Source organism: Acartia tonsa, chromosome 14 (genome assembly GCF_053477335.1).
Source record: "Acartia tonsa isolate MP-2025a chromosome 14, ASM5347733v1, whole genome shotgun sequence".
NCBI lineage: Eukaryota > Metazoa > Arthropoda > Copepoda > Calanoida > Acartiidae > Acartia > Acartia tonsa.
In genome coordinates, this window is record NC_137273.1 from 5,455,501 (window position 1) to 5,469,131 (window position 13,631).

Sequence of the window (13,631 nt, forward strand, 5' to 3'; positions counted from 1 at the left end):
ACTGAAACGGTTGGACAAACGGACATTAACATTTGTATAGTGTCAGAACTGAATAATCAAAATATAAATGTATAAGAGTCTAACCAAAATTGTAAGTAAATTTGTTGAAATACTGCTGGATACAGGATAATGTTTATGAACATACTTACATTTTTAGGACTTGATTATAGAGTTGCTTCGCTTATAACATTATACTTTGTTCTCCCAGGAATTAATATACCAAAAATCAGATCAATCGGATGATTAGATCACATGAAAATTAGTTGTTAAAAAAGTAAAAAATCGACATGTTTAAAATGGACGTACGGACATTCTGGTAATGATTATAGAGTTGCTACGCTTTCTAAATCGTACCTAACTACTAAAGGAATCACCATGCAAAGTTTAAAATCGATAGGACAATTCTAACATGCCTAAATTAACGAAAAAAGCTATCCGTTAAGGACGTACGGACGGACAGACTCTAATTATAGAAAAGCTTCGCTTTTAAAAATATAACTACTTAGGATGTGTCTTTAATAATAATAAGAAAACATATTAAGTTCCTGGGCTGTTATGAGATCTTCTATGTGAGGATGAAGACCTTTCTGGACTTTGTGGAGTGTCTCTGTAAACAACATTCATTTTTCTATGATTTCTTACAAGCGAAGCCGCTCTATAATTATTATATTATCATAAAAATTATTATAAAAGGTATATTATAGAAGAAATCTAAAAAAATGAAATGTCATGTTGATCGTTTGTTTTTGTTAGTTTATGCAATGATCAAGTTAAGTGACAACCACTTGTTCTAGAGTAGTTGCGCTTTCAAAAATAATAAGTCATAAAATGTTCCTTGGAGGTCTGCTATCACAATCTTTTGATGATTTTCTATCCCTATCTCTTGAAGAGCCCTTGTCTCTATCTCTATCCCTATCCCTGAAAGAAAAAACATTTTATTATTGATTGTTTTTCCTTAGTTTCTTAATTTTTAACTATAAACGTCATAGAGTAAGTTGATCCACGTTCAAGCACATTGTTACTTACTTTACAACCCATTACATGATTAAAATTTAGTTTTTCGTCATGGGAGTATATAATTCCATATTTAATGATATTAAAATAAGGAAATATTCCGTATTCAATATAAAAATTGGGGGAAAAAATCAACTAGTCTGGAAAATATACACCCCTGCTTTATTTAACAAACCTATCAAAAGATCCCCGTCTATGGCCGGAATGGTGTCTGCTAGAATCTGGGCTGTTGCGGTACTTGGCATCATGGTGGGATCTTCTTTCATGAGAGTCATGGGACCTTCTAGAATTGTAGAACGTATATATTTATTTCTTTATTTGGTTTGTTTTATACAAAAAGAATTTATATGATACAAAAAAAACACTTAAGTATGTTGTATACATACACAGAGTATAAATTAAACAGTTTAATCCTCAATAATTCAGAATGTACTTTTTATAAAACAATTTTAATTACAGCCTTGAAGTTTCATTAATTCATATATCTTTAAAAATTTGGGCAGGGGGAGAGAAGACATTATTTTTCTTTAAAAAAATAAAATTTGTCTAACAGCTCAGAGGTGGATTTTCAAAAAATATATTAGGGTTGCTGCTCGCTGGTGAGGCAAAATTATTTTTGTGAAAAATCCTCCAAAATCGAATAAAAATCTACAAAACTTAAATCAAATCATATGAGGGTTATTAACATAAGATTTTGTTTAATTTTTGTAGATTTCTTATGTATTTTGGAGAAAATTATACAAACACAATTTTGCCTTACCAGTGAGCAGCGACTTTAATTTTTTTTTAAGGATTCACCTCAGGTATAATATAGTCAAATTTACTAGTTTGGTTAGTTTCTCTACCATATTCAACATGAGAATACAAGGATATGTTTCTATTCCTGTGATGATCAGAACCAGAATGTTGCCGGCGGCGGTTTGAGCTGCTACCAGCGGCGGAATCATAACGGGATTTGTCTTTTTCATGCCTAGTATTTTTTATATTTCATGTTTTGTAGATTAAAGATCTAAATTATTTAGGCGTTCCTTCTTGTTAAAAATTATGATTTATATCATAATGTTAATGAATTGCAACGAAATAAAAATCTTTGTCTAAACAAATTAGCAGGACGAACATTTTTTGAACTCTTGTAATTTATGCTTTAAATCAATAGAAACTAGCAAATTCGTTCAATTGTAATGAGTAACCTTACCTACTCTTGATCAAAAATTATTCCTAAAAATCCCAAATAAGAACCCTGAAGTCAAAACTAAAACAATGAAAAAATATTAAAAATTCCTGAGTGCAGAAGAATTTAGTTCTAATTCTTCAGATCCGACTCTGTTCTGCCAGAATGTAGAATTTTCTGGTTCCCTACCATAAAATATTCTTTTTTTCAAGTGGGTATGATTTTAAAATAAATTATCATGGATACATCCTCCTATGAGAAATCGACCTAGCAAAAAAATACTCCCCCCCCGAAAAAAAATTCAGTTTCTTTTTGATTGAGGGTTGACTTAGCCCCACCCCTACGTTTTTAAGAATTTTTAGCTGGTTACATGATATTTTCTGAATTCATTACGGACTGCATAATTTTATATATTATGCTGAAAGTCATACAATAACATCAAGAAACAACAAATTTATTCGAAGTAAACAAAGCATTACAGACAAACATACAGACAGAGACAGACAGATGAAGAAACCCAAACATGACAGAACACGCGTTGCATCGGAAAAAAATACACCCCACTCCCCATTCCCCCCTTATTTTCGATTTATTTCAACATATAGGGACGGTGTTTCTCGACTGGGAACTATAAGGGTAACAGCCGCCTGCAAGTTTTTCCGTCTGTCAGCTGTCTGCACGCAAAAGTGAACACAACTGCCTTACAAGTTACCTGTTATGTTTAGGAGCGTCCTGCAACCAGGATCTATCAATACCCTGCGGGGGCAGGCTAGGATCCTCCCACGGGCTTATACGGCCATCTGATCTAAAATATAGAAACTTTCAATCTTCTAAAATCCCAATTAATGAAAATAAAATTACCCCTTCTGTAAATTAAAATTATGGGTTGAAAAGTTTGGACACTAGAACCAAACAGTAAATTCAATAAAAAAAGCACCCAAGGTTTTGAACCAACGAATAAGATAACGTGATTTTAAAACTTTGGATATCAGTTATATTACAGTTAAATGACCCCGATATTAAAAAACTGCCTAACTTACACTTAAATAATAAATTAAGGTTGGGTTTTTAATGCAACCATCTCGTAATTACTGCGCAAATGGCACTTAGAAACCAAATTTCTGCTTAAAAAACCGACTTAGCAGCTGAGCCGTTACTTTTTAAACTTTTTATTTGATTTAGGGAAAATAGATCACCTACCAAGGTTTTCTCATGCCAAAGGGGGGGGGGGGGTTTAATGCAACCATCTCGTAATCAGTGAGCAAATGACACTTAGAATTCGAATTTCGATCTGAACTTTTGCATGAGTAATCCTTGGTAGGTCTATTTTCCCTAAATTGAACAAAAAGTTGGAAAAGTAACGGCTAGCGGCTCAGCCGTTCAGCCGTTTTTTTTCCTATTTTCAGGGTAAATCCATCATCAATTACGTAGGAATCGACTTTTTAAAACATATTTTTGGTTTAATTCATGTTAAATGATAGCAATAACCAATTTTAAAACTTCTAGTACCAACAGCTACCGTCTAGAACCGTTTGATAGCGTTTTGGAGTAGAAAAGAGTATTATGTTGAGAGAGGTTTCGTGACTAATTTGCAGTATAAATATCAAAAAAATGGCAAAATAGCTGAGCCGCCAGCCGTTAGCCGTTACTTTTCCAATTTTTTGTTCGATTTAGGGAAAATAGACCTACCAAGGATTACTCATGCAAAATTATAGATTGAAATTCGAATTCTAAGTGCCATTTGCTCACTGATTACGAGATGGTTGCATTAAAAAACCCCCCCTTATATCCTGAAATTCGGATTCTAAGAGCCATTTGCGCATTGATTACGAGATGGTTGCATATAAAACCTTTACGCTTTAATTTTATAATTATAGGTTATGGACGTATACTAGTTCTAGAGAACCTGGGTACGTAATAAAATGTTTCAAATAACTGATTTAAAAACCTTACCTTTGACTTTCTTTAGAATCTCTCCTTGGTTGATTAGTTTGTCTAGAAAAACATAATTAGCAATTTTGTGAAGATTCCCTTTACCAAGAATCAACTAACAACTTATACAACTTAATTGGTCCGTCAGTCTATCGGCAATGTTACAAAAGAAAGGTAGGAGTAGGTTGCGCTAAAAATCTGTAAAGGTTGTGAGATTTAAGTTAAAAACAGTAGTAGAACGATAAAAAATTATGTTGACTTCTTAAGTTTTTTTTGTCTATGTATAGTTCATATCAAAAAGAGATACACATATTTAGTAAATGTTATCGTTCTAATACGATTCTTAAGCCTTAAAACTCACACCTCCCTTTATACATTGATATTTAAAGGTACCCTGATTTTCTTATTTTTACCTTAAACTTTCCGTTTTGTCTTTTACCTACTCTCCCTCTATTTTAGATATCAACTCACTTTGTTTGTTTGTTAATCCATGATTTTATGGATATTGTAATCCTTGTTAATGGTATAAATACTCATTGCAAGAATCGATGATTAATAAAGCAATCAACTAATGCTTTACCTTAAAAATTGCGTGGAGCTAGGTCCTGGTGGACAATCCTCCATATCCAGCCCCAGGCCAGGTATATTCTGTCCAGTACCCCTAAAAGAAAAAGAAATCTTAACCTGCGACTATTGGAGTCTGAGATAGTCATAAAAAAGAATCTGTGAAGTTGTTTATTGTAGTATTAAACTATATAACATAAAAACCCAGTAGGTACACAATAGAATTCAACCTTACCTTACATGACCTGAAAGTAAAATTCAAGCAAACGAAAAAAATCCCCCTCCTTCCCGCTATTTTCAATTTATTTCCTTTAAAAAGGTGGGGGAGGGGAGATTTCTGAACTGGACTAGGCACTTTGAAGCAAACCGCTATTTATCCTAACCTGGAGGCTGTCATGTCAGATCCTAATCCAGGTATTCTAGGTCCTCCATCAGAATCTTGACTTCTAAAAGGAATTTTAAATTACAAAAGCTTCAGTAAGATTTTTATTATTCTTATCAAAATTCATTTTAGAATGAAGAGTAAAATACACTAAATAAAACTGGTCCCAAAAGGTTTAATAAACACGTTCTTTCATTCATTGGATTAAAAACTTTGTGTACTTCTATTATTTCATGATTGGTTGGTGCAAATTAAAACAGTGTCCAAACACTCAAACATACCTGTTACTTTAGTAAATTATTATATTTATAATTTCTATGCTTCTACTTACCCACGTCTGTTATTAAAGCCCCCTCTTCCAAATCCACCGGGGTTAACATTGCCCCCTCCTCTTCCCATCATATTTCCACCCCCTCGGTTCATATGACTGTTGGCGCCGCCTCCTCTATTAAAGTAGGGACCAAAACTGCTTCCTGGACAAGTAGATAACTATATTTAGAGGATTAATTAAGGGGCTAATACTTAACTGTAAATTGTAGTACAAAAACTTTTATAACCAAATTATCCTATTCGTTGAGTACTTGAATTTTTATTGACAGGTTCCAAACTAGCAGTATAAATAATGTTTATCTACAGAGTGGTGACTTTGTTTATCATCATTGGGTATGTAATATCTATTAGGATCCTGGTTAATTAACAAAATATGTACATACTGAACCTATCTATTTTAAAAATCATTAACAAATAGGTTATAGCAATTAAGATAAAAAGACGAATAAGAGGGGAATACATAGACATATATATTTGCGCGTAGTCCATTATCGAGAACTGTTAGTTCTTACAAACAAAGTTCGTGTGATCAAAGGTTTTGTTCCATGCATAATTGGCTTATTATATTCTATAGTTTTCAATGCCTGGATTATCATTTTCTGGAGGTTTTCCCAGTAAACTAAGTCTGCTAGCACCAGTTTCATCTCTCTGTTATTTCACATGATCAGATTGTTAATTTGACAGGCATTTATCAGGCAGGGGTGTTCATTGGACTCTAAATTTCCCTTGTACTTAAAGATTTATAAACACGTTCTCTCATTCATGTTTTAAATGTTGTAGGTATCAACTTATGTTTTACTTTTAATGTATATGGACGAATGTAAGCAATGCAATGCAAGGATTTGTTTACATAAAGACATATACGATCAGCTAGATATTAAAGATTTGATTTATAGTACAAAGTATCTTAGTATGACAGGTGTCATACATAAATGGATTCTCATAAGAACCATAAAAACCATTTTCAATCTGACATCCCTGATTGGGTCTTTGTGAGTTAGCTCCTCCCCCTCGTCCCAGACCAGCTGAAATTCCACCTAACCTAAAAAACAAGTTCAATATATTATGTTTTACTTTTAAAATAATCAGAGAACATAATTTCTTCCATTTAGTAAACAAGGGGGGGGGGGGGGTCGGATCTGAGATTTTTGCGTAAACAGGGTGCATAGGCTTTGTCTTAAGAGTGAGAGGATAGGTTATTTGGGGAAAAAAGTTTACTTTGGTTAAAAAAATTTTGGATTTGGCCTCTAGGTTCAGGTGCTGCAGGCCTCCAGGTTGTCTCTGGACAGGTAAAAATGAAATTTTTTTTTTTTTTTTGATGAGTCGGAGATCAACTGGAGGCCAAATCCAAATAACCTATCCTCTCACTCCTAAGGCAAAGCCTATGCACCCTGTTTACGCAAAAAGTGTCAGATCCGACCCCCCCCCCTTTTATATGCTACCAAATATCCAAGTTAAGTAGGTATTTAAAATAGGATTTTAATTACATATTTTGTTTATTTTTAGGAGGGGGAGCGGTGATAGGATTCGGGGGAAGATGAAGCTTCTTATATATTAGGAGCAAAATTTTTTGGGAGGGGGTCGCCCTTTTACACATCCTTTTTAAATCTTAGATTTGAAACATAATATTAGAAAATGTAATCTAAACCTGCTTCTGAGTGCAGCAAGGCTAAAATTCCTTGGATCCTGCTGATTTCCTGCTGCTGGAGGCAATGTAGGACCTCTAGAGCCAGGTATACTTCCACCTTGTCCACCAGGTATCCGTGGGTCGTTTGAACTTACTAAAAATTGACATTCTAAAAAATGTCCATTGGGTGCATGACATTTTTACAACCAGCAAAAATGTAGTTGGTGTATTTTTGACAAAATTGTTTGTGTGATTGTATTTTTGGCAATAAATTGATAAATCTACTAGAGATCGAATATATTTTGAGACACAAAGAGTAGGTAGTAGATTCCTATGTAAATACAAAACTACCTACAATTATGAGTTTACATATCTTCCTGTCCTAGTATGAAAAAGGATAGAATGGGCAATTTCTATTAACTAATGGTGTGTCATTGTCTAGCAGTTGTTTTCCCTAAAAAGCAGTGCCCAATCTGTCTACTTGTTAGTGATATCTAAAGCTTCATAAGGACAGACAGTCAGACATCGATCTACTAATGTATTTACCTTGTCTTCTGAGAGCATTATTCTGGGTTTGGTTGATTTTATGTTGTCTGTCATGCACTTCTTGAAGGTAATCACTCAGATTCTCATGCTCAGGCCGAGTCTCATCTCTGCGGCATTACAAAGATGATAAAATATTTAAAATTGACTTGATGACCAAATGCCCAATTAACTCCTATGGTTTAAGTGACAAATAACTAAATTAAAGTAAAACTGAGTAAACACATATCATGATCTATACCTTTATAAATAACGAATCTATATAACATCATCGATTAAGTTTTTTCCCTCAAAGTACCTGGCGAGCACAGGAACCCCCCAACCCCTCTCTTTTTAAGAATTTGAGAAATAGGAATAAAGGGTGATATTTTTTTAAAATGCCTAACACCTGCGAAGGTCTGAACCTGCGGTGCCCTAACCCTGCGGGGATACATTGTAACCAAAATAACCTAAAGTATCCTAACTTAAAGAAAAAAAAACGAATATCGACCCCCTTCACCTTATTCCAAAATAAGGTTACCGTTGGAATTTTTAGTAAGATTCAAGTGTTTTAATTAAGCTTTATCATCTTTCCTGTTGAGCCTATGGTTTTGTTCTGTAGATGGTACAGGGACAGACTGTTTCTTAGGTTCATTAAATATCTTGTTAATATCTGTTTGGTAGGATGCTGAGAGTTTCCTAAAAACATAGTTAAAATTAGGGATAGGTCAATAGGTAACAAATTAATGATATCTTCTTAATAATTAAGAATAAAATTCTGTTTTAGGTAGATGGTAAATTCTTGGGGGAGAAAGTTTTGTTTCTATAAATCACAATATAAAAAATAATAAATTTACCCATTGTATGTCGTTCCCTCTACTTTCTCATAAAGTTTGATTAAGACTCCCTCACACTTTACTAGCGTCTCGAATCTAACCTGAATAAAAAAAAGGTTATGGTTGATTTTTGTGGTCAAGGTATTGAGCTGGCTAAAATCCGATGGAATATAAAATACATTTTGATGTCAATTTTAATGCTATCAAATAAAACATGTTTTAAAGAAGTTTTTTTAAAAGAATTTTTAGGATAATTGTAATCTAACTTTATTTTACTAAGAGGGAGGTAGGTTGTGCTATGATTCCGTAAAGGTGTGAGTTTTAAGGCTTAAAAACAGTAGTAAATAGAACGATAATATTCACTAATTATAAATATATAAATATTTTTATTTTTGTCTATGGTTCCATTCAATAAGAAATTCGCATATTTAGTGAATATTATCGTTACTACTGTTTTTAAGCCTTAAAATTCACACCTTTACGGAATTTTAGCACAACCTACCTCCCCCTATGTTGAATTGAAGTTTTTAAAGGCCTTTTATTAAATCTTGATTGGTTGGTATGAACTAACAATTTCAGAATTTTTCTGTTGCAAAGGGGGGAGGCGGTTGTGACACATTTTGAATTCAAAACTAAAAGTCAAAGGAACTCAACTAAAAAAAAGAGTTACAGCACGGAAATTTGGTATGGCAGTTGCTTTAAAGAGGTACAATGTGGAACTGTGAAGAAAAGGCGGCGGAACCGCCGTTATCGCCGAGTTGTTTTTTAGCGGGAAACGGCGTTAGCGGCGGTTTCCACCAACATTGTACCTCTTTAAAGCGACTGTTATTCCAAATTCCAGTGCTGTAACTCTTTTATAAATTGAATTTCTGTTGTTTTGGTTTCAAAAAGTGTCACAACCGCCCCCTCCTTTTTGATCTAGTACAGGTCGAAGGAGTAATTTTGTTCTTTTCATTAATAAAGATGTTCATACACAGCTGGAGGAAGGGGATATTAGACATTGACACACAATTTACAACAATTTATCGTTCATTGTCTTATCTCTTAAAATCCCAGGTGATGTCAAACATCCTGTTTTTACCTTCTTCTCTGGATTTATGAGAATTTCTTTCAAACTTCTCATTTTCATGACTTGTGGTTCTTTCTCTTTATCTCCGGACTGTCCGATCTAAAAATAAAAAAGATAAGAAAAGCTACTCTATATAGAGATTTTTTAGGCTGGTTACTATCTAGACTTAGTAAATGATAAGGAATGTAGAATAATACCTATACTATGAAGTCTTTAAAAAATTAGACCCTTAGTTCCTGCGATAGCTAGCTAGAATAATATTTAGTAAATATGACAGGTGTCCTTTAATTAGAAACATAGATTTTTCTTAATTTTAAGGGGATGATTCGAATCTTATTTTTCCAGAATCTTTATGCAACTAGCTTGAAATACAAAGAAATTCAACCATAAAAAAAGTCTGAGCATTTTTGGTCATATCTTTACAGTTTCATATAATTTTGTTATTCATTATACCAACTGTTATGACACATCACATAGCTATAACTCTTCTTTTGGACGAGTTTCTTTGTATTTCAAGCCAGTTTACCATCCCACCCCTTCCATCTCTCTTTCCATGGATAAGTGGTTAGGAGTAGAAGGTACTTTTTTTCAATATTTTGAGGAGTAACTAGTTCGAATCCACCCATTGCATCCCTGTATTAGGTGGCAAATCCCCAACCCTCTATGTTTCTAAGGGACTTCGTTAATTAATGATTTACTGATAATACCTACCTTTTGGATCATTTTGTTGAGGAAAGGAATAAATTCCTGTAACTCCTTAAATTTCTTTTCATACGCCACGTCCATCTTGCCTTTATTTTTGGACTGATTATTTTAAATTAAATATCATAAATAATTCATTTTTCTGAAACACATCAGATTTTTTTTACCTAGTTAAGTTAAAGTATCTTAATATTATTTTTATTTTACCATGGGGTAAAAAAAGTTTTTATGTTACCTTTTTCAACTAGAGACATAAGATGCTATTGGTACCTTTATTTTATCAAAGTTTTTTGATTTTTAATCTTGTTGAGAATGACTGAGAAATAAAAAGGGCAGATGTAAAGGGACGTCCAAGCTCGTTTTAAATGGGGGTAAATGAGAGGTTATAAAGATTTGAAGTGGGTAATCTAATGTATTTTTAAAAATTTTTAGAGGGTAACATGAGGGGTTTCAAAGATTTAGTAGGGTAAACAACTTTATGCTCCACTCTTTAGACGTATACGGCAGGTGTTCCATATATATTATCACAAGAAAAACTTTGTCATTTAAAATACTTCTATATCTATTACTTATTTGTCTCTAGACGAAAAGGATTTTAATAATAAAATATTAAAATTATAAAGTCTATAAAAAAAATTGTAATCAGAGTAATTCATATTTTATATAAAAAAAATTGAGAATTTGTAAAAAAAAATTCTTATCTTTCCTGACTGAAAATGGATCTTTTTGTCAATACTTAAAAATTCAATTAAAAAAGTAAACTATATTTTGTATACCTAATTTTATATTCGTACCATCCTACATTTTCAAAGTTTGAAGGAAAGGGCTAAGCGCATTAATTTATCTTCCAGTTATCTATCCCCTATAGTTGTTAAGAAAGAAAAACATAGTTGCCTACGAATTAATCATTTCCTTAATCCCTTTCCCTGTTCAGCTGTACGTACAAGCTAACAAAGGCAGAATTTCACAAGTTCTGGGAGGAAGATTTATTTTTGATCAAGAAAAATATTTTTTGGCCAAAAATTTCTTTAGTCGCAGTTCTCAGGAAGAAAAGTGAAAAATAAGAAAAACTAATCAATATCCCTTTCTTTCCCTAATGGTAGAACTTCTCAGAAATCGTTTTAAAGTAACGTAATTTTTAGTCTTTGGTTAAAATCACCAATAAGGTAATTTCATGAAAAATCAGCTAGCCTTCACTAAAATGCATCGAAAAATACCAAACTGGCAAAAGTTCTTTCTCCTATGTTTAACCCTAACATTTCATTAAAAACCAGAAATAACATGTATTCTGCTTAAAAACATGAATAACATGTTATAAAGTGCACTTACTTCTATCCTATATTATAATTTATGATTGAGGGAGAGAGAAATGTTATTACGTCATGTTCAGAAAATCATGTTTTAACCTAACTAAACTTTTTAACACTAAAAATAAACTAAAAACATGTGAAAAACTCCTCTATTTATCCAATTTCTACATATAGAAATATATTTTTTTAGTAAAAGAATGAAGAAAATAGGAAATAGGGCAAAAATGTTGTGTAATAAGTAGTAAAAAGTGTAGTAAAAAGTAAAAGTGTATTCGTGTTTAATAGTTGGAAAATATAGAGGAATTGGAATTGGGAAGTTTTGTGCCTAGCCTTATCTAGACTAAGCTAGCTCGCAGCAGACAAATGAGTAATAATAGACTGTCTACCTTCATAATTTTCAAAAATAAAACACAATAATCCGTCAAATATGAAAGGGTGAAATTTTCTTCCAAAAAACTGTTCATTTGATATCCTATAATGTGGTTTGATTGGTCCTCCTCTACGCTATATGTTACGTCTATTGTTCCTATTAATGGATTGTTCATCTAGAAATCATATATATCTAGTTTTCAAAAATTAAAAGTTTCAAAAAGTTGCATAAATAATCGTTTCCTATTTAAAAATTTATTTCAAATTTTAGAAAATAAAAAATATAATTGTTTAACAAAATATGTTTTTGGTAGTTTTATATTTCATTTGTCTATTGTACAAGTACCACTTTATTAGGGGGAAAGAGCAGGGTAACCTTCTCTTTTTATTTCCCAGTCAGTAGATATTTTTGCATCTCCTTTTATTTGATTCCCCTTATATTTAAACCCACTATCCCCCCCCCCCAAATATCTAACCCTCTGAAAATCAATATCACAGTAAGTTCAATTTTCAATAATTCTACTTTATTTTTTTAAATTTTAGAGTTAGGTAATTTAAAGAATGAAATGAAAAAAATACAAAACAAAAAGGGTAAGTAAAAGTAAAGGGGTCCTTTCATATCCCAATGAAACATTGTTTGTTTACTTACCCTTATCCCTTATTTACCCCCAAACTTATATTTTTTCAGGGATAAAATAACGATCCATAAACATTCCCGATGATCATAAACAAAATCACCCCTATTACTTGTAGCTTAAACTGTTTGGAAATTATAAGAGTGAATAATTTTTCAATCCAATTAAGATTTGATTTAAGTAACCAAAGTTTTAGACAAAAAAGACGGAATGTGCTCATAAAAGTTTGAGAACCATTATCCAGTATCCCTAGTTCCTGAATAATGAGAAAATGCCTTCCCTTTTTTTCTCCGACTCTTTCCCACCTCTCTTTTCTTTCCCCATGAAGCGCTTTTGCCGCGTTTATTTATTTATTAAATAGTTTATAAAATTAAATAAGATAAACACATGAATGAAACGAATTTATTTAATAAAATATTTATAAGTAATTAATGAATGTCAAGTTATTAATAGGTAAATATAATACAAATACTAATTTTATAAATGAATAATTGTCAATTTTGAAATGAAGCTAGAATTGAACTTAATTTTTCTGGTATTATTTAATAAAAATTGTTTTGTAATTAATTAAAGTCATACCAATTACATTGCCCCTTGCCTCTAGGGAAGGACAGAGAGAGTTTATGTAAATAGCATAAAATCAAGACTGCTAAAAGGTTTTCTGTAAGATACAACCTACTCGAATTAGCAAATTCCTAGCTTCGGACAAAAAATACAATTTATTTTAGATTAATTAATTGCTTCACTTAATCCAAAGGAGTGGGGAAGGGTAGGTAAATAGCCTAAACCCATTCCAATATATTTTGTAACAGCTTCTCTGGATAGAAAAGTTTCCTCTTCATATAATTAATTGGTTGAAACGTTTTGACACTCAACTTATAAATGAATTAATGAATCAAACAATCAAAATTCATTAAAAGTCCAAAAGCTTTTAAGCAAACGAATAAATATACGTTATTAGAAACTTTAGGGACTAGTTTATTAAACATCCCATTTTAACGCCCTTCCTGTGTATTAGTGAATAAGGCAAGCTAGAATTGAAAACAAGGATAGTAAGAACCATTTTGGGACCAATGTGAAGCTTAACCATAAATAGAGTATCCAAGTTGGCTAGTGGTTATAGAGAGTTAATGATTATTTATGGATAAACAAAAACCATTATTACTCT

General features: G+C 32.2%; 1 protein-coding gene across 1 annotated transcript in view; it reads right to left on the minus strand.

The window, feature by feature from the left end:
• LOC145306226 (uncharacterized) overlaps positions 1–10,293 on the minus strand; it is a 39,493-nt gene extending 29,200 nt beyond the window's left edge. The window contains exons 1-18 of the mRNA XM_080148254.1: positions 10,159–10,293; positions 9,460–9,546; positions 8,400–8,479; positions 8,137–8,241; positions 7,567–7,673; positions 7,042–7,174; positions 6,372–6,435; positions 5,978–6,041; positions 5,395–5,536; positions 5,065–5,127; positions 4,698–4,778; positions 4,139–4,180; positions 2,898–2,990; positions 2,295–2,370; positions 1,898–1,983; positions 1,190–1,297; positions 835–918; positions 546–607 (exon numbers count right to left, since the gene is read on the minus strand). Of these exons, the coding sequence (XP_080004380.1) occupies positions 546–607; positions 835–918; positions 1,190–1,297; positions 1,898–1,983; positions 2,295–2,370; positions 2,898–2,990; positions 4,139–4,180; positions 4,698–4,778; positions 5,065–5,127; positions 5,395–5,536; positions 5,978–6,041; positions 6,372–6,435; positions 7,042–7,174; positions 7,567–7,673; positions 8,137–8,241; positions 8,400–8,479; positions 9,460–9,546; positions 10,159–10,233 (1,552 nt within the window). The 5' untranslated portion in view covers positions 10,234–10,293. The remainder of the gene's footprint in view (positions 1–545; positions 608–834; positions 919–1,189; positions 1,298–1,897; positions 1,984–2,294; positions 2,371–2,897; positions 2,991–4,138; positions 4,181–4,697; positions 4,779–5,064; positions 5,128–5,394; positions 5,537–5,977; positions 6,042–6,371; positions 6,436–7,041; positions 7,175–7,566; positions 7,674–8,136; positions 8,242–8,399; positions 8,480–9,459; positions 9,547–10,158) is intronic.
• Positions 10,294–13,631: the final 3,338 nt, after the last annotated feature.